Here is a 20,265-nt window from a genome sequence, read left to right on the forward strand (position 1 = left end):
GCCAATCAAAAAAATAATTTATTATTGAAAACACTTTCTACAACTTTTGTGCTTACATTGTATCTAGTTTAACATAAACACTCGCATTTATTATTTCAAAGTAAACTTTATAGCATAGCTCTAATTTATATAAAAAGAATAAAATTAAACTGTGTAAAGTTGAAATATAATGTTTTAGTTTTTAATATAATCTTAAAATTTCTAACACAAGTTTAAGAATATTAAGAGGTGTTTACTTTTTTTAGCATAGCTTGTTTTCAATAGTCTTTTTTTTACAAAAAAATAAAAATGTATCTATGTAGCAAAATGCATGCATATAAATAACATATAAAAAGTTTATATTTTGTTTATTTATAGATAAAAAAATAAAAATTTTGAAAATAAAGAAATACTCGTGAACTCAAAAAAAGAAAAAGGCAAAATATAGCTACATATATAGATTTTAAAAAAATAAGAAGCATCATATATCATTTTTGGTTTACAAATTCTAAAACTTTAACCTTTATGATTATACAAAAGTTCTTGAAAAAATTTTAGCTAGAGTTTTGTTTTAAAAGCATGATATCATAACGTGAAACAAAAATAAATTAGTATTAATATTTACTAACAAAAGTTCAAATAGGTTACAAACATGTTCAACTTAGAAATTTATTTGATAGTTTTTGTTTGTCGTACAAATTAGTATTGTACCTTTAATAGTAGTGAACTAGCTTTGATAAATTAAATAAATTGTCTGAAGAAAATTTTAAGAATCACATTCAAAACTTTTAAACTTTTCGCTTTCTTACTTTTTAGTCTTTTTTTTTTGGTATGGTATTTGTTTTAAATTACTATTAAATTTCCTACTACTTTTTAGAATATTAGTTTTATTGAGTATTTTGTTTAAAAAAAAAACCTTAAACTAGATTAGTATTTATAAAATGTAGAACTTTAAAAATTAAGAATCTACTTAATTAAAAAAAATCACGAGGTGTACTTATGTTTTTTATTTATTTGGAGTATATATATTTTTTTAAACCTAAATATAACAGTTTACTATAACTTAATTTATGAAAGCCTATTTCAACACAGAATAAAAAGTTAAACTATATCTTATCAACATAAATAAAAAAAGCTATCCTAAAAATCTAAACATAATTTGTCAAACTAAAGTATGACAAAATTTAATAAACAAAATTTAATTATTTATAACTTTTACCTTGAAAATAATTTTGGAATTTTTGTAGGAAGGTTTTTTTATTTTTTTATTTTTTTGCGGTTTTTAATTCTTCAGACATCATTTTGAACTACCACCACACTCTCTACTACTTTAAGCTCGCAGATAAAGAAAAATTGATGGTAAAGCGTTACATAAGTAGCCATTAATAATCTAATAAAATTTTAGAATTCAGATAAACAGTTAATTTAAAGAAATTAACTTCGCTTGGCTAAACTTATATCTAAAAAATAATAAACAAACTACGTATACAAGAATTTGAAACCCATTTGCAACAAAAAGAAAAGTAAACATACTTTTAGAAAGTTTAAAGTTGTTTTTAATGCTGTCAAGTAGTTGTATTAAGCATGTCTGTTTCTTATACAGTTTATTTTGTAAATATTTTTTTAATACTTCTATTAGAAGATGCACTTTATGTTATGTGTAATTTTTGAACTACTTTGTAAATTTAACTAGTTAATATAAGTAACGTTAATTAACGCTAGCTAGTTTTTACATTTTTATGTTTATTTTTAAGTATTTTATGTATCTAGTAAGTTTCATAAATATTTATCTCAGCGCAATTTTAACTAGTATACAAATTTTCAGAAAAAAAAATTCTAAGATGGTAGCTGATATACTAAAAGTTGTTAAAAAATGTGACTCAGTTGAACTAGACATTTATGAAAATACTCCCTCAGAAATAGAAGATGAAATTTTAACGGAAAAAGAGCTTTTAGAAAAGTATGGAAAAAATAATCACTGTGAAAAATCAATTTGCTCTAAAGTGAAGAAAAAAATATCTTTTAACTGTAAATTAATTTTTTCAAATTTAGTTTTAAGAATAATAATAAATCTAAGATTTTTTTTATGCATAATTCAAAAAAATACAATTCTATTTTTAAAGACTTTAGAATTTATTTAAAGATTTTTTAATGGTTTTTTAATAAACTTAAATTAGCTGTTAATTTAAAATATACAGGTTTACATAAAGTAGTTATGAAAACGTAAATATTTAATGTGTATTTTAAATTTTTTCTATCCTTTAGCACAAAAAAAAGAAGATTATTAATAGTATACTATATTATATTTTATTAAGCAGCAGTTTTGAATTAATAAAGCTTTACTTTATTGTGTTTTTTATTAAGGCTACGATGTTAAAAAAAAACTATTATCTCTCGTACCTTTTTTGACTTGGATAACGAACTATCCAGTGAAGAAATGGCTTAGTGGGGACATATCGTCGGGACTAACTGTTGGAATTGTAAACTTACCACAAGGTATTAAGACTGAATACGTTTTTAAAGCTTCACAAAACTTTATTTTATATTCTAAAAACTTTTTAACCTCAAGATACTTAAACCTAAGCAAAATAACTCCTACATACAATAAAAAAATAATATTTAAAGCATTGAGGTACTCATTTCTAAAACTGCTGTGATGAAGCAATATATTTTGATAACTTTAAGTAAATTTACTACATTCAAGTTTCTAACATAGTGTTTTTTTTTTGTTTCATAACTACGAACACTTTAATGTTAACAAAAAAAGATTGTACAAAGCTCACTATATAAATCTAAATGTATAAGATTTTTTTTTCGAAAAAAACTTTTAATGTTATTGATTAAATGTTACAATGTAAAAATCTTAGGTTAGTCAATGTTTTTTAGCTACACATACTTTTAAAACTATCTTATCAAAAGTACATTATACAGTGTATAATGTACATATGACCTTACATTTTGTATTTATTTTATTAGTAAATTGTAGTTTTGTAATGATTCATAAATTATATTAACCAGCTATGGCGTATGCCGCACTAGCTGCACTGCCACCAATTAACGGTCTTTATACTTCATTTTACCCTACTCTTGTGTATTCAATTTTTGGCACATCAAGACACATTTCTATTGGCACATTTGCAGTTGTTTCTATTATGACTGGTGATGTTTTGACTAAAGTAAGATATAAAACAATTTTGTTTTATCTTTTTAATATTGATACAGTTGTTTACTTAATACCATTTATCTACTTTTATTTGATAAACACGTATAATGTACGAGAAAAATAATTGTTTTCTAAATATAAATAATAATTCTATAATGAAGTATATTGTTTTCTAATATAAATTTTAAAAAATTGATAAAATCAAAACTTTAATTCACTGGCATTTTTCATGATTTGCATTATTTTATAAGTCAATTAAGATTTTTTAGTTGAAATAAGTTTTACTTAAGCTCACTAAACTACTAAAAAATACGAGTTATTAACTAAATTTACATATTTTTTAGTATTTAAAAAAGTTTTGTAAGGAAGACCATAAAGATATAAGTAAATTTAAACTATTCTATATGTAAGAAAATAAGAGCCTTATTTACAACAGTCCTTCTTTATTTTTTTCAGAACGTGCCAGACAATTTTTGTGAGCTTAAAAACACAACTTGCGACATTGACATTGAAAGAGAAAAGTATGCCGTGGCTATTTCACTTGTTATGAGTATTCAGTTTGTAAGTTTTTTTTTATTTAAACGTATATCAACTTTTTTCTTTTAAGAATTTTCAAAAAAAAAAAATTTACAACCTTTTTTTTTAGAATTTAAACAACTTATGCTGTACTAAAAAGTAGTGTATGTTAATTCGAACTGAACAATAATAAACTAAATTTTTATTACTTAAACAGTAACATGTTTTGTTTTTGTATAAGTTATAACTAATCATATTTGTTTTCAATATAAACTTAAAACGAATATAAAAAGTTATACACTAAAGAGCTTTGTTTTATCATTAAAAAAAAATTAAAACGATGCTTTACTAAAAAACTAAATATTATTTTTTGCTGATAACTTTATAACTTAAATACTGAAATTTATGCTAAGAAACACTAAAAAACTAAATCATGATAGTTGGGTAATATATCTATAATTTTGCTAAACTATATTTTAAGAAAAGTGTTGAAAACTTTGCTAAAAGTGACAAAATGTTTCATAAATGTTCAAAAAATACTGGTTGCTAATAATTTTCGCTAATGATAATCAAAACAAAACAAGTTTTTTGAGATATAATATCAATAGTTTGACAAGTACCGAATTAAAAAAAAACTTCAATATTAATCTAATAACACAGTTCTACAAAGTTTTCATGAAGTTGAGAATATTGTTTTACAACTGTTTTAGTACGAAGTTACTTTGTTAGACTTATATACTTCGTTGCTAGTTAAATTCGAACAGCTCTACAGAGTCTGTTAGTATCAATGTAAGAAAAGAGCATGCAAAAATTTATGTGAAACATGTATTTATTAAACAGGATACGGATTTTTTTATAAAATAAGTTGACTGATATTAAAAAAAAAATAAAAAACTTAGAATTTTTAAATTTTAAATTTAAATTTTTTTTTTTCAATCTTTAGTTATATTTAGGTGAAACAGTATAGTTTAAAATGTTAATTTAGGGTATAAGTTATTATAAATGTAGGTTTTAAGAATTAAGTATGAAACTTCTAACCAAACAGTGGGTCAAAATCGTGTTAACTGGAAATATGAAATTAAGTTTTCATGAAATTAATAATTAAAAGTTTTTTCAAATAACACATTTTAATGCATCCTAGAATTAAATCTATTAAATTTTCTAAACTACAAAAAGCTTCTAAACAACAAAAATTTACCTGGATTTGAATAACTAAGTAGCCCTCTAAAATGTGTATGCTTTATGTAACTTTATACTAGAAATTTGGTTTGTAGAAAAACTAAAAATGAGGCAATTTAAAATTTATATTGTTATTACTTATGTTATATAACAGCCTTTATGTATTTATAATTTTTTAAATATAATCTTATGGTAGTAAAAAACAAAACTTTTTATAGATATTAATGAATAAATTTAAAAAAAATACATAAATTATCTTTAAAGAATACATTAGTTTTAACTGTGTAAAAGCAAAAAAAAATTTGAACGTTGACTGGAACTGTTCTATTAATCTTTTTAAAATATACTAAATCTGATGATTTAAAAAGTAAAACTGTTTGTCTACAAAACTCGTGCTGAAAGAATTTAATTCTTGAAAAAAATTAATTAAATCAAAAATTTAATTTTTTGTTTTATTTGAAGTGTTTAAGCTAAATTTCAAGCTCTAAATTCTCTAAAATTTTTGCTTTTTAGAACTAAATTTCAAAAAATATATTTCTAGTTGCGGACCCGCTGTGAGTCATATTTTGATATTTTTTAGATAGTTTTACAAATATTAGCAAACCACATAAATTCTTAAGATGCAAACTTCAAGTCAAAACTTACCTTAAATAAAATTTAAGATGTAGATAAGTTAAAACTACAAAATCTTACTACAATTGATTAAAATATGTATAATGGTTTTAAACATAATTTAATTCTTAAAAGTAAGTATAATTTAAAAATATTTCATGAAGTGTCAGTGACTGAACATAAAATAAAATAAAGTGATATAGTCAATTTAAACAAATATATAAAGTGAAATCCACAATATAAATACCATAATACCAAGAGAAATTAAACATAATAGCATGGATGTATGATCAATTTTAAAAATTGATCAAAACTACGGTTTTTATAATTATTTTTATAAAGGCTTTCAAATAGATTTTATAGAAGAAACTACGATGAGATAAAAAGGACATAAATACCTTATTGTTTGCGATTGTTTATGAACATTTTAAATGATAATAAGTAGGTGGGTAAATATACCGAGAGTGTTGATTGAAATTTATCTTCTATTGTGTGAGGTAAAACATCGTAGGTACAACATCGTCTATTGTGGGAGGTACAACATCGTATATGTGTAGTAAAACATCGTCTGTGTGGGCAGGTGTTCAACCAACTTTTATTTAGAAGTAAATGATTATTTTTTACTAAAACTTCTGCTTTTTCTCATTTACATTTTTATAAGATAATACTCAAAATACTGTTTATTTTTGCAAAATAAGTTCTTTTTCTTTTTTGTCCTCTTCCCATAACTGTGAAACAGTTCCACATGTATTCAGTTTGAACGTGTACTTTGTTTTTTACTTATTTTAAGTTTGTTTATGTCCGGCATTCTTATCCTTAAAATTTTCTCTTGTCTAGTATTGTAAAGTACTCTTCATACTAAATCTTACATAAAATATTTTATGGCTAAAAGTTTGCATACTTTTGTACATAATTAACTTGATAATCTTTGTAAACTTATTAGCTTTTTTCACAATTCCTACCTGTATAACTCCCTACCGATTTTTTATTCTTCTTTATTTATTTACTTATTTTTTTTGGTTTATATATTTTAGTTTTTACTATCACTGTTACCCCTAACCCTTACTCTTTGTCGTTAAGCGGTTCTCAAATTTGATCGGATGGGAATTGTGTGTATAATTTTTCTTTTTTTTTGTATAATTTATAATATTAGTTGTCGTTTTATTGTATTTTAATTGTTGATACTACAAAAATTATGAAGCTTTACTGTTTCTAAGCTCAATTAAAGTTTTTAATTCTTATATCCAATTTTTAGTTTTGACAATTTTTTTAGATAAAATTTCAGGTCTTGTTCGTACTTATAAACATATGTTTATAGTAAGTATACTTAAACACAAACACATGTCTTACACAAGTTTTTGAATACTTTTCTCAAGTGAACACTGATATCGAATTTGTAGAGCTAATCATACTTTATAGGCAGCGAAACGTCGTCATTCTAATAAATATACTTGAATGAATAAAGATATTCTAATTTTTGAATGGTATTACTTCTTTAGATCCCTAGAATTTAACGCTATATATGGCTTATATTTCAAATAAAACTTAATTTTAACAGTTTATAATGTACCTACTCAACTTGGGATTCGTATCGGTGTACTTATCAAGCCACATGATTTCTGGTTTCACGTGTGGTGCAGCATTTCATGTAATGATGTCACAAATACCAAAACTCGTCAACATTAAAATTGATAGACAAATTGGATACTCTACCTTTGTAAAGGTAATTAATTTCAAGCTGTTTAAACTAAGACCTTTAAGTAAACTGTAAATATGAGACTTTCGAGATATATTAAAAATAATTAATCAATTTCTCTAAATAAAAGTTATAAATATAGTTTAATAATTTGAACCTTAGCTTGCTTAGGCGTTTATAATGTGAAACTTCATGGATTACTTTTTCAGACTACAATAAAGATTTTTCAACAAATAACCGAAATAAATTGGTATACAACTGCGATTTCAATTGCGTCAATAATATTTCTAGTTATTGGAAAGGTATTTTTTAAAACATACTATAAAAATTGTAATTAGTTACATGTAATATAATATTTATTCTAGTTTAAAATTATTAACAGAATCTTAGAAACAAATTTACAATTTAAAATGTTTGTAAAAAAGACATGCTTAAAGCCGCAATTGATAGTAAATCTCTCAATAAAATAAAACTACCTTTTAGTTTATTTTTATTTTAGCTTAAATATTTTTAATTTTCATTGAGATTTTGTAAAAGAGCAATAAGGATTGTAATTTGATTTATAAAAACACAAAAAAAAAATGAGTAAAGTCTATTCTATTTGTAGGAAATAAACTTTCGATACAAGGCAAAGCTTCCTTTTCCATTACCATGGGAACTAGTTATTGTAATACTTACAACGATCGCTTCATATTTTGGAGAATTTTCGGATGTTTATGATGTCAGTGTTGTCGGAAGTATTCCTACTGGGTAAGTTTCAATAGTTAATATAAGTCGGCAGACTTTTATGAGAAATGGTCTGATTTTTTTAGAAAAGCTTGTTTGCAGGGAGCATTGTATAAAAAGTCTTCCGCAGGCCGCAGTTGTTTAAAATAATAGTAGTAAACAAAAAAAATAAAACTCTATTTAGAAACAAAAATCAGATAAAACATGCTACATTAAAGCGCTAAAAATTGTTAGTTATTAGGTTGAAATCCTTTTTATAAATTTTTATCTATAAATTTTCTTTGATGTTTCTATAATAGATATTTTTTCTGCTGAAAAACTTGGGGCTGCGTTTGGCCCGCGGGCCAACTTTTTTATACCCGTTACTTACTCAATAAAATAAGTTTTTTTTAATTTTTTTAGTTTTTTTAGTTTTTATACATATTGTTAAGCACTTAATTTTGTTGTATAAAAAAAATTACCTATGAATGCTAACATTTTTCAGAGTATATTAGTATGCAATTGTCTCAAAAAAATAATAAAGTGATTTATAGCAGAACTTTTAAGTTTTTCAAATAGTCTAACTATAGTTATAACACTTTAGCAAACGAAAATTTTTTAAAATAAAAAAGCTAAAACTGGTTAAACTTAAAATTTTATTGTTTTTTGTGTTTTAAATAGGTATAAATTAATTAGTTTTATTAAGTTAGCTTTTAACTTTTAGCAAATAATTAACGGCGACTGCACTATTCTTTTATACACAGTCAACATACCGGGTTGTTACCTTTAGTACAGGTTATTCTATTTTTATTAACATCTAAGGTTTTTACGTGGTCAAATTTGCTGCAAATACAAGCTACAATAATAAAATAAACTACTTTTAGACAGTTTGAAAAGCAAATTTAGAACTGTTTAAATTTATAATTCTTTGAACTAGAATCATTTAACTAATGCAACAATTTAAATGAATAGAAGCACCCTGCACTCAAAAATAAATAAAAAAGCATTATCAAAAAAGATTAATATTTTGTTTTAGTATGCATTTTGTGTCAAAATTTTTGTGTTTAAATAACAAGATTATACTATAACATTAAGAAATTCTACTTATACGTTATACTAAAAAATAATAATCATATTTTCTCAGATTTAAACAAATTAAAAATAATACAAACAAAAATACAAATAAGCACACAGAGTATTGGATATAACCTTTTTATACTGTATTCGTTGTTTTTTAGCTAAAAAGCAAGTCGCATGCTAAACATATTTATTTGGCGGGTCACATTCGATCACGGACAGAATTTTTTCGATCCCTTTTCTAATGTGATAGACGTTGCGTAAACCATTAACTTAACTAAGAATTAAGCAACACGATATAGGTTACAACGTTATTAAATTTTAGTATAAATTACTTAATCATTCGAAACTGCTAATAGAAAGAATTTTCATGACTAGTACTTATCATTTGCTTTACTGGTTACTTATCATTTGTATACATCAGTAGTTTTTAACATACTTGTGTTAGGCTTAGTGTATGAAAATTTAGACTAGGTATTACTGAGTACAAAGTTTGCTCAAAGTTCGTACTAAAACGGAATGTTACTGTACTTAAACTGAGCAGTTTTTAATTACTGATAAGGATAAATTTTTTAAGAATATTTCTATAGCGTGTTTAAAAATGTTTTAGCTTGAGAACAACAATACCGGATACGGATTTACTAGTCAAAGTTATTGTTGACACAATACCTATTGGAATCGTGGCTTATGCTATATCAATATCCCTTAGTAGGATGTTTGCAGTGAAACATGCTTATGAGATTGATTCTAACCAGGTTAGAATTATTATTGTTAAAAAATTCAAGTTAAACAGTTATCAATGAGTCAATATAATGTTTAAAGTTAAATCTGCTTTCAATTACAAAAACGTATGTTTAAAAAAACAAAAACTATCAAAATATTAAAAATATTTTCAAAGATATCGTATTGATAATTACAAAAAATATGTAATAAGTAATCAAATTCAAAAAATGTGCACAGTATATATCTAAAAAAAACTTGTGCCCACCTAGTTTACATAACAGTTACATAAAAATAAAATATACTTATACCGAACCACAGTTATTTCAGATTAGTTATACAGTAAACAGAGAATTACCAATTAAAATTTTTCTAAAACGACATAAAAGTATAGGTGGTAGGTTTTAGAAATATATTTACAGCTAATTGAAATTTATGTGCAAATTTACGTACTTTGGGTACCACTGATCTAATATATAGCGTTTTCACCTTTCTTCATAATATAAGACCACTCGTAAAATGAAACAACTAAAAGCTTACCCATTCTATAATTTTAACTTTTCAATTTATTTTTATTAAGATATCAGTATACCTATGTGCCATAAAAATTATGAGTAACATTACCTTAAGTGGTAATACTCAAAATTCTCACCCTGCAGTAATAATTACTAAAAATAGAAATAAAAATTCGACCAGAAAGTACATTTTGGTAAGAATTAAAAAATACTAAACTTATTAAACAGTTACAAATTAATAATTGCTTAAGCAGGACAAGCACACGCATACAATTGTAAATAGATTTGTCATCAGTTATATCTAAAAATATCTCAGTACTTATGTTTATAAAAATTTCGATCTCAAAAGTAATCATTTGGGTAAATTTTAAAACTTGTGTTACTAAAATCTAATATTGTACTGATATTTTTTCAGCAAGCTTTCTAAAAATAAAACAGCAAGTCTACTTACTTTGTTTTAAAGTATCCCGATAATAAAATAGTAGTGTAGACAAAGCTAAAATAAGTCGGTACATAGTTAAAATAAAATTTTAACGTTTAAATACTCAAACAAGAGCTTTTCAGGTTTTCAAAAGTATAAGTTTTCAAAAAATTTTAAGCACAGCTCAGTGTCGTTTTATTTTAGTGTCTTCTTTGTTTCACGAGTAAGTCACCTTTTATGTTGCTAATATTATTGATTAATGTTGGTAATTCTCATCAAAAACTTCAGAAATTAATTAAGGCTTGATTTATAAATTAGAGTTTTAGATTGTGAAAATGTCAGGGTTATTCTTGTAAAAGATTCACTTTTTCAAAATAAGCTACACTAAACTAATATATTTTAAATCGGCTAAACAAAGTTTTTAAACCAACATCTTTAGGTATATTAATTTAATAATCAAAATAAAAACACTCAGTTAATCTTTAAACACTTTTTTTAGTGCTAGAAAATAATTAACAAAGTATAACAAATTAAAAACACCTTACTGTTATACGCAACAATACAGAATAAGATCAGTAATAGTAAGTTTATTGAACATAAACGAAGATGCTCAAAGAAATTTTGGTCCAAGGACTTGTGTGCACGAAAAGATCTCTTAGTCATCGAGTCGCACACCCAATTTAAACTAAAACTATAATTGGCCAATATATTTTTTTTAAATATAGTTTTTTTTAATTATTTATTTTTCATACTTTATCGTTTTTGTTAAGTACTTATTTTGTGAATAGAATAAGCTTTATTTTTAAATGTTTTTGTATAATTTTCTTTCTAATATATAAGAAACATTTTTTAAATTTATCAGTAAAAATCGTTCAATAACAGGAACTGTTTGCCTTTTCCTTACTAAACGGATTAGGTTCTTTTTTTGGATGTTTTCCTTCCTCTTCTTCCCTCTCAAGAAGCGTAATTCAGGATGATGCAGGTGGAAACACTCAGGTAATTACTTGTTGAATTTCTGATCGCTTGTTTGTACGACATAAATTTTATTAAAATAATTTAGAGTTGAAAAAAGAGAATGTTTATACAAAAATTATTAGAAGTTCACTTGTTTTGAAAACTTAATTTTTTTTAAATGTTAAACTAATTTTTCATTAAAATACCTTTTAAAATTTATTTAAAAATGCTGAAAAATATACATAAAAAAGTTTTACATATGTCTTAGCTCAATACTTTTTTTTTATTAAGTAATAACTTTTTTTTACAGTTTTATTAATATTTATAGGTTGCAGGAATAATATCTTCTTTATTTGTTTTAATAGTTCTATTAGCAATTGGTCCACTTTTTGAGCAGCTTCCGAAAGCCGCTCTCGCAGCAATTATTGTTGTAAACTTGAAGCGGTTACTGAAGCAATTTAATCAGGTATTTAAATAAAAATAAAAAAAGTTCATCTTTGATTTTTTTTTTGTTAAGTTATATTTTTTTAAATTTTGTGTAAATTTCTTTAGTAGTTTATATTTTGTAATTTATGCTGAAAAATCTAAGTTAGACAGAAATTAATTAACTTTTAGACATTTTATAATAAAATAGCAAAACTTCATTACTTGCAATACAATTTTGTTTTTGCAATTTTAGTACAATATAAATGTTAAAATTGCAGTTAAGATATAAATAAAGCAGATTTAAAGAGTTTAAACACTAAACTTTAACTAATAGCTACCTGGATTTTGGAAAATAAGTAAAATAGACACTTTTATCTGGATAATTACATGGTGTGGAGTGTTTTTTCTTAGTGTTGACATGGGATTGATTGTAGGAATTGCTGTATCAATTGTTTCAATTACTATCAGAACACAGATGTTGGTAAACATTTAGCACAAATGTTGTTAAATAAATATACTGATTATTAGTAACTACAAAGGAAAGTAAAAAAAAAATTTGATTTTAATGAACAATAAGTTTGTTAAATAATAATTTTGTATATAAAAGCTATATACTGTCTATATATCTCCTCTAAAATTAATAACATTGTTTCCGAACTAATGTATATAGCGTAGTTACGTGTTTTTTAAAGTTTATATGCAACAGTTTTAGGAAAAAAAGTATGTTAAGGTTTTTTAACCTAAAAACTTTGTTTGAAAAATGAAAAAAAAAAAAAAAACCCGAGCTTTACGGTAGTATTTTATTTTTTCTTGTCTTGATTTTTGTCAAAAGATATTTACTTTTTTAATACATAAAACTTACTTTATGTTTTTTTTGCAAAGAGTTCAAGGAAGAGCTTTAGTTCCTCTTTCTAACCATACGTTGTATAGGGATGATAAGCACTTTTCTAACTCAATTGAAGATAATGAAGATAAAGAAAACATGGCAAAAAAACAAGTTGTCGTTTTTAGTTATCCGTCGCCGATTTACTTTGCAAATACAGACAGGTAAAAAGTTAGGCACTAAGTTCTTATTTTCTTTTTAAAAAACTAATTAATCAATACTGTATAAGAAACATTTCCTAATAGAAACAAAAAATGTGATATTAATTTCATGTAGACAAAAAACATTAATTTCATTTAGCTTCAAGTCGAGTCTTTCAAAATTAATTGGTTTTGATCCAGCAAAAGAAAAAGTTGTTTACCAAAAACTTCTAAAAAAAGCAAAATCCGAAATGAAAGAAGAAAATGAGCTTGAAAAAAAAGAAGTCGTTAAAACTGTCGACTCAGATGTAATAAACGGCTATGTAAATAATGCACTAGATGTCGGTATTGATGGAGATAACGAAAAAGAAACACCTGGGTAATTACTTAAACTTAATTTTCTTCATTTTTAGAACTGTTTTATTAGTTGGTTGTTAAAAATTAAGTTTATTTTTATCAAAGTTTTAGATAAATAGTTTGTAGTAGTACAACATTTTTTTAAACTTTTTTAATTTATATGAAATAAAAGCTTACTGGACTCGTTTAAAAATACGGTATGTCAGATAAAGTAAATATAGACGTGTTTTTTACCCTAGTATGTATTGAAAAGGATTATAATCAGCAATAACAAAAAAATTCATTGCATTATTTTAAAGTTAAATTTGCAATACTTAGTCACAAAATACTTTTTCGGTCAAACAATAACTCAGTTTTTAATAAAAGTTTTTTTTTTAATAATAGAGCTGGACCATCAATAGCTGAGGGTACTTTAGATTTAGGTTCTACACCATCCACATCATCTAGGTCAACTGAAAAATCTAGTAGATTCACTAACAACAGAAAATTAAAGTATCTTATAATTGATTTAAAAAGGTGCTCATTTGTTGATAATGATGGCTGTAAACTACTTAAAGAGCTATATGAGGATTTGAATGTCATTGGAGTTAAAACACTTATTGCTGAAAGTGAATGTGAGTTGTTTATTTTCTATTTAATTTAATGAATCATAACAATTCAAATGTTTATTAAATTTAAATAAAAAAGCTTAGTAATACGATATTCTAAAAATTAGCATAAAAAAAAAGAATTTTCAATACTTAAAAAACATGCTTTATTTATCACTGATGAAACGTTTGCTTTATTTTGTTAACTATTCTAATTGTGTTAATTTTATTGATATTTTGTCAAATACCCAGTTTTTAATAGTTTTTGTTATTACAGCAATTTACTGATGCACGTAGTAGAAAAGTACTTCTATTTTTTTATTTTCAATAAGATATTAGTAAGATCTATTTAAATAATTGTTAGAGTAATGTTGTTCAACATTTTGTTCATTTTGTAATTTGTGTATTGCTAAAAATTGTTTTAGAAGTTTTTTATAGCGTATAAACCATAACTTAAAGTAATATAAGCAATATAAGAGATTTTTTTTTAAATATAATTACAACTACTCGTTTTCAACAGACTCAGTATACAATACTTTGCTCAGTTCTGGATTCGACAAAATTTTAGAAAAAAGTGAAGATTTACGAGTATTTTACGTATCAATCAAAGCAGCAGTATCATATGTCAACTCTCGTATTTTTTACACTGAAACTTGTGAATTATAAAACTTATATTACTGTGTAGCATTTGCTATAGAAAAAACTTAGTTTCAATGAAAAAAAGAAGCAAGTGTTCACAGAAAATCTAGAACTGTTAATCTATGTTCATTAAAGAGATAGTATTTTTATCCTTGAGGAACTTTTTTTTTTTTTCTTTACTTATAAAAAGTTGTAAAAGTTTTCTGTGCTTGAAACTGTTTTAAAGTTTCGTAAAAACTATTTGAGCTGTTAGGTTCATTTAAATATATATATTAAACAGTTTAACTGAGCAAAACAGTTTCGTGTAAATTAGATATTTTATAAAACTGAAAGTAATTTAACATATGTAATTTACTAAGTTTAAACTTTATCAAAATGTAAATAAATAAATTAGTTTTTAAGATTTCTTTTATCATAAACCATATTAAAGAAATACAATTGCAAATTTATAGTTTACTAGACGCCGTTTCGACTTTTCATCAGTCATTATTAATAACAAAAATGTGCTAAATAACTAGATATTAGTATTAAAAAATTAAATATATAAGAAAAATTAAGTAATATGATATCTGTAAACAATAGTAAAATAAAATTATAAACTAAAGTAAATCTACAGGTTAAATAAATATCTATACTGATTTCCCTCCTTTATATTACTTTCTTTTATCAGCAAAAAAGTCTTTTATGACTTAGATTTTTAAACACTTTCACTATATAAACTGTTCAACAAATTGAATTGTTTTTATCTTGAAAAATTACAATGCCTCTAAATTTCAACTTCTGAGTACATGAAATAAAATTGTACATAAAAAGTGTATTGCTTTAAAATCATCCTTTCTAAGACAAATTCTTATCTAAAAGATTTATAAACTTATTAGCATTAAGAAAAATTATAAGTAAAATTATCTAAGTATTAGTTACTTTTTTGTAGGAAAAACATTCTTTAAGGAAACAAAAGTTTTTTTTATTATTCGTTATGAAAAATTTGTTCTAGTTAAAAGCTAAAATGACTAAAAAGTAAGCTTACAGTAAAACTAATTTTCAGTAAAAAGGAAATAATTAATATAAAAACTAATTTCTCGCAAGTTAAACTTACTTTATACAGTAGCTTGCACCTAGGACGCACTTCCTAGGTACGTCCTGCCAGTGTGGTACGCACTTTTGAGCAAAAAATGCTATGTTCAAAATTGTTTGTTTTATACTTAGAAAAACGAACTAAAGTAACAATGCAAAAGTAATACTTTAACACTATTGTATCAAATTAAAAAAGATTAAAACTCAAAAAACCAGAAAATATGTTATTAATTAACAAACCGTATACCTAATCCAATATTTAAAACTAACATTTCACAGATAATCTATTTAACAGAAATAACAAACAGTACAATATAAATTTGCATGGGCATTGAATAAAACATAGGATAGAAAAATACTTAAAAAGTCATGAAAATTTTGATCAACAAAAATAATGAACAGTGCAATTAACATTTACATATCCATTGATTGAAACATAAATCTAAAAAGCGTATAAAAACTTTTTGAAATTTTTTTTACAAAAATAAAAAACGGTGCAATTGACATTTACATACCCCATGATTGCAACATAAATGTAAACAGCGTATAAAAGTGCAATATTAACGAAAAGCACAGTATGATATGAGCACCTCACCATTTCCTTCTAAGAACACCAGACCACTTTATCGTTAACTGTTGTGTTCTTTACAAAAATAACCAATTAAAATTCAAAGATTGCTAAATGATAAGTAAGCAGAAGTAAAATTAACCCTAATCTAGATTTTTTGATTAAACACAACTTAATGAAAGCATGATTGATGTTTTAATTAATTTTTATTTAAGTAAAATTAGTAATGAATTACAAGTACTATGTAAATTTTAAAGGTACAAGGAAAAACAAGATTAAAAAACTTTGTAGGATGAATAAAATATGTAAGTACAAACATAAATAAATACTCACGTATAAATAAAAATATTAAATTAATACTCAAGACTTCTGTAATGACAATGGCAATTTATATATAATTGTCTCTGTTTGAAATGCAGTGTTTACACATTATTTAAATTAATGTTTCCGTAAAAACTGCATTTCAACCAGGGACTTTTGTATACAATTTCCGATTATCATTACAATCCTAATATACTTTTAAAAAATATGTTTGTTTTTATATGGTGAAAGTACTTGTTTTGTGGGATTTTGCTTTTTTAGTGATTTGTAAATTTTAGCTACCTTTAACATGTTTGTACTAGGCTTGATATAGGTAATTAAAGACCAAAATTTCCTAGGTACGCACTTTTTCGCTGGATTTAAAGTGCGTACCTAGGTGGCAGGTTACTGTAGTTAGATTTCTAAAAACCGAGCTACCTACATATTCTACAGCTTTTGAAATTTATCTATTTCCGAAGTTTTTAGTCAAACTAAAAAGATAGTTTTAGAAACATGTCTTAGCAAAAGAATAAACTTAAACTAACTCATTCAAGTAGAATGTTAAGCAAATAGTTAAGCTAAATTAAAAAAAATGTTTACTATTTAGAAAATATTTCTAGATGTACAACATATAATTTAGACATGTGAAACTGTTGGTTTCATTTTAATTTCACGGATAAACTTTTTTTTCGATTTTATCTTTATGTCGTGTTTTTTTTTTAATTTACATTTTTTTTTTAGTGAACAAATTAATATCTTTATTTCCAAACAACATTCGTTATCATTTGAATTTTTTTAAAGTAATGTTAAACATCTTTTGCTTTGTAATTTTTGATTAATTAAAAAAAAAGGATTATTAGATAATGCAAATTATGCTAAATTTAGATATAAACTTAGCATTTGAAACTTAACATATAACTGTTTTTGTTCATGTTAAATTTTATTCTTTTTTATAAAAAAAAAGAAAAAGTTTGAAATTTTTATTAAAGTACTCAAACTTTTTAGATAATTAGCTTTTTTAACTTTCATACACAGAAACAGCTTTAGTAATTTGTAAAATATAATACCTTTGTTTTCAATTAAGATACTATAATGCATTACATAGTACATAATTACCATTTGTAAATCAAATTGAACTTACAGCTAAGTTTTGTATAAAACAAAGTCACCCTAGTTGAGGATTTTTTAAACTAGTGTTTCTAAAACTTTTATTTTTTCACTTTAAACAAAAAACTGCTGTAAAGCTTTATGTTGAAAAAAAAATCAAAAAAATAAGATTATATACTTATTGTGTGTTTAGTTAAGTTTTAATACTAAAGAGTATTCTAGAATATATTTAAACTACAAGAAATTTTTAGAACATAATAAGGTTTTTTTTTCATTGCAATTTTTTACATAAAATACAACTTACCCATGGCCTAGACTTAGTCGAGAATCTACTACTTTCTAATCTATAAACTGCAAAAATTTTATTTTTAATATATAAAACAGTTTTTATCCAGTGTATAAACTAATATAACTCGTTTGTTATATTAAATTAGTATTTAAGTTTAGATAAAAACTTTAGTTATTGTTATTTATAGTTGAAATCTCAGGCTTTGGATAAATAATATCAGCTAAGTAAAATTTGTAGTTTGAGAGAAGTAAAGAAAAAATTATTTCTACGAGAAAGATATATATGACTTTTAAGATTTCATCTAGTTTTAGAGTTAATAACTTGAGTTAGTTTTTATATAAAATTTTTTACCATATAAACATTATTTATATTTTTATGTTTAGCTAGTTTAAAATTAATTTTTTATTTTGTTTTTTTTTAGTTACATGTTAACTTTTTTTTTTGAACAAAAACCAATTTTGAAATAAAAAATAAAATATCTAAATAGCTTAATAACACTTTAAGTAAATAAGTGGTATGTAGCTTAATGACCATAAGATCTTTCTCTATAAGTTATTTTGTGACCACGTTTTCATGTTTTAATTTTATTATCGTGTTCAATAAGTTAAAAATTGTAAAAACGCTTTAAACACAGTTTTCATCTTTTATAATATTGTCAGAATATTGTTTACAAAACAATAAAAGGCTTAATTATCAAAACTAGCCTAATTAAATGCTTTTGAAAGTTGTATGACAAAAAAAAACATTTTTTTGCTTTTTATAAAACACAACATTTAAAGTGAAACAGTTGGTTTACTGGCCTTCGAAATTAAGTCAGATCGTCAGTCACTTTATTAAATAAAAAATAAATAAAAACATACACACTTATGGCTAAAATTTGTATTTTTTACATTATGAGAATAATTAGTTTTACAGTAAAAACTTAAAAACTCTTTATAAATTAAAAATAAGTATTAAAGTTATATTTAAGATGCAAATCTACACTTTAGCTTTGGTCTGTTATACAAAGATATTATACTAACGAGCTTTGGTTCAAAACTCTTTAAAACATTTTTTAATTATGCAATGTTTTGTATTAAGTGTTTTACTTGAAAAAAATATATAAAAGCACATTTAAAAGTAATTAAATTAATTAGGTTTTAGTCGTTTATTTGTACGCACATTTATGAAAGTATATCTTCTTTTGTATCAAAAATAAATATTACAATTATTTTATTCATATTTTTTGAGTACAATGTAAACTACATACCTGTTTTAAATAAAAATTTATGTATATTTTTATTAAAAGAGTATAAAGTATAACTTTATAGAAAATAAAATCATACTCGTAAACTAAAAAAAAAACAGATATTAAGTATAAAGGTAAAAGAAAATAAGAAACAAGACGTGTTATTTTTAATTTTCAAATACTAAAACTTCAGCTAGAGTGTATACACACCATCATTGTGTAGGCTGACTTTTTTTCTGCTGGCGTTTTTTCTTAGAAAATTGGTATCATACCATAAATAACGTGAAACGAAAATAAATTGGTGTTACTATTAACTAATAAAGTTATATCTGACAAAATCTTGTTTAATTTATCAATATACTTGTTAGCTTTTACTTGTCGTAAAACATATTGGTTTACGTATATAAGTTAATTAGCTTAGTTTTAAACAAAATTATTTATATAAGTAAAAACTTTGCAATCACAAAAGCTTAAGAACTTTTTGCTAGAGTGTTTTTTTTTATTTCAACATGTTATTTGTTTTAAATTATAATTAAGTGTGTTATATACCAACTTCTTTGACCATACTTTTGAGCGTCGATTTCTTTATACTTTTATATTGCTACATTTAAACTATTTTTTCTAACGAGCATCATTTTAAAAATCAAGGATTTTGATTTCTGAAAACTAAATACACATTTTTTAAAATCTAATATGCCATGCTCGAGTAATTGTATGGCGATTTTGTGTACAGAACCTAAAGTTAGGTTACCACTTACAAAACATTAACTTTTTTTCTATAAAGCAAAAAAAATTGTATCTAATAAGCATATAACATGTGAATATTACAAAAAACTAAAGTGTAATATTTTTTATTAAAGTATGGCAAACTTTGATTATACATTTCTATTATTGATTTAACTTTAGCCTTGAAATTACTTTTGAAATTGTTGCATTAATACTTATTTTCGTATTTTTAAACGTGTTTTTGTGGTTTTAAATTTTTTATACATTGTTGTCAAGTAAACCACACTCAGTATTACATTAGGCTCGCAATATAAGAAAAAAGTAACACCTTATATAAATAATTAAATTATCTTAAATATTTTTAAAAACATTTAGAACGCATGCCAAGAGTTAACGCACGGAAA

General features: G+C 23.9%; 1 protein-coding gene across 3 annotated transcripts; it reads left to right on the top strand.

The window, feature by feature from the left end:
* Window positions 1–1,203: 1,203 nt before the first annotated feature.
* LOC145837219 (prestin-like) lies at window positions 1,204–14,864 on the top strand. Of its 3 annotated transcripts, none has more exons than XM_082944999.1 (16): window positions 1,204–1,519; window positions 1,805–2,007; window positions 2,344–2,475; window positions 2,998–3,155; window positions 3,599–3,703; window positions 7,008–7,172; window positions 7,355–7,447; window positions 7,753–7,895; window positions 9,538–9,682; window positions 11,466–11,579; window positions 11,866–12,003; window positions 12,298–12,440; window positions 12,846–13,010; window positions 13,147–13,365; window positions 13,728–13,957; window positions 14,451–14,864. In XM_082944999.1, the coding sequence occupies exons 2-16, from the start codon at window positions 1,821–1,823 to the stop codon at window positions 14,594–14,596; spliced, it is 2,283 nt and encodes a 760-aa protein (XP_082801125.1). In that variant the 5' UTR covers window positions 1,204–1,519; window positions 1,805–1,820; the 3' UTR covers window positions 14,597–14,864. The 3 variants fall into 3 exon arrangements, with proteins under 3 accessions (XP_082801125.1, XP_082801126.1, XP_082801127.1); XM_082945000.1 differs by having other exon boundaries at window positions 1,204–1,502; XM_082945001.1 differs by having other exon boundaries at window positions 1,210–1,338.
* The last annotated feature ends 5,401 nt before the right edge of the window (window positions 14,865–20,265 follow it).

This window comes from Thalia democratica, chromosome 5 (genome assembly GCF_965202585.1).
Source record: "Thalia democratica chromosome 5, ktThaDemo2.hap1.1, whole genome shotgun sequence".
Lineage (NCBI taxonomy): Eukaryota > Metazoa > Chordata > Thaliacea > Salpida > Salpidae > Thalia > Thalia democratica.

What these genes read in the sequence shown, in the direction of transcription:
- LOC145837219 (XM_082944999.1), top strand. Translation starts at nt 1,821, where the DNA reads ATGGTAGCTGATATACTAAAAGTTGTTAAAAAATGTGACTCAGTTGAA. An exon ending in ATGAGATTGATTCTAACCAG is followed by an intron (nt 9,683 to 11,465) that starts GTTAGAATTATT and finishes GTTCAATAACAG; the next exon opens with GAACTGTTTGCCTTTTCCTT. An exon ending in TACTGAAGCAATTTAATCAG is followed by an intron (nt 12,004 to 12,297) that starts GTATTTAAATAA and finishes TTTAACTAATAG; the next exon opens with CTACCTGGATTTTGGAAAAT.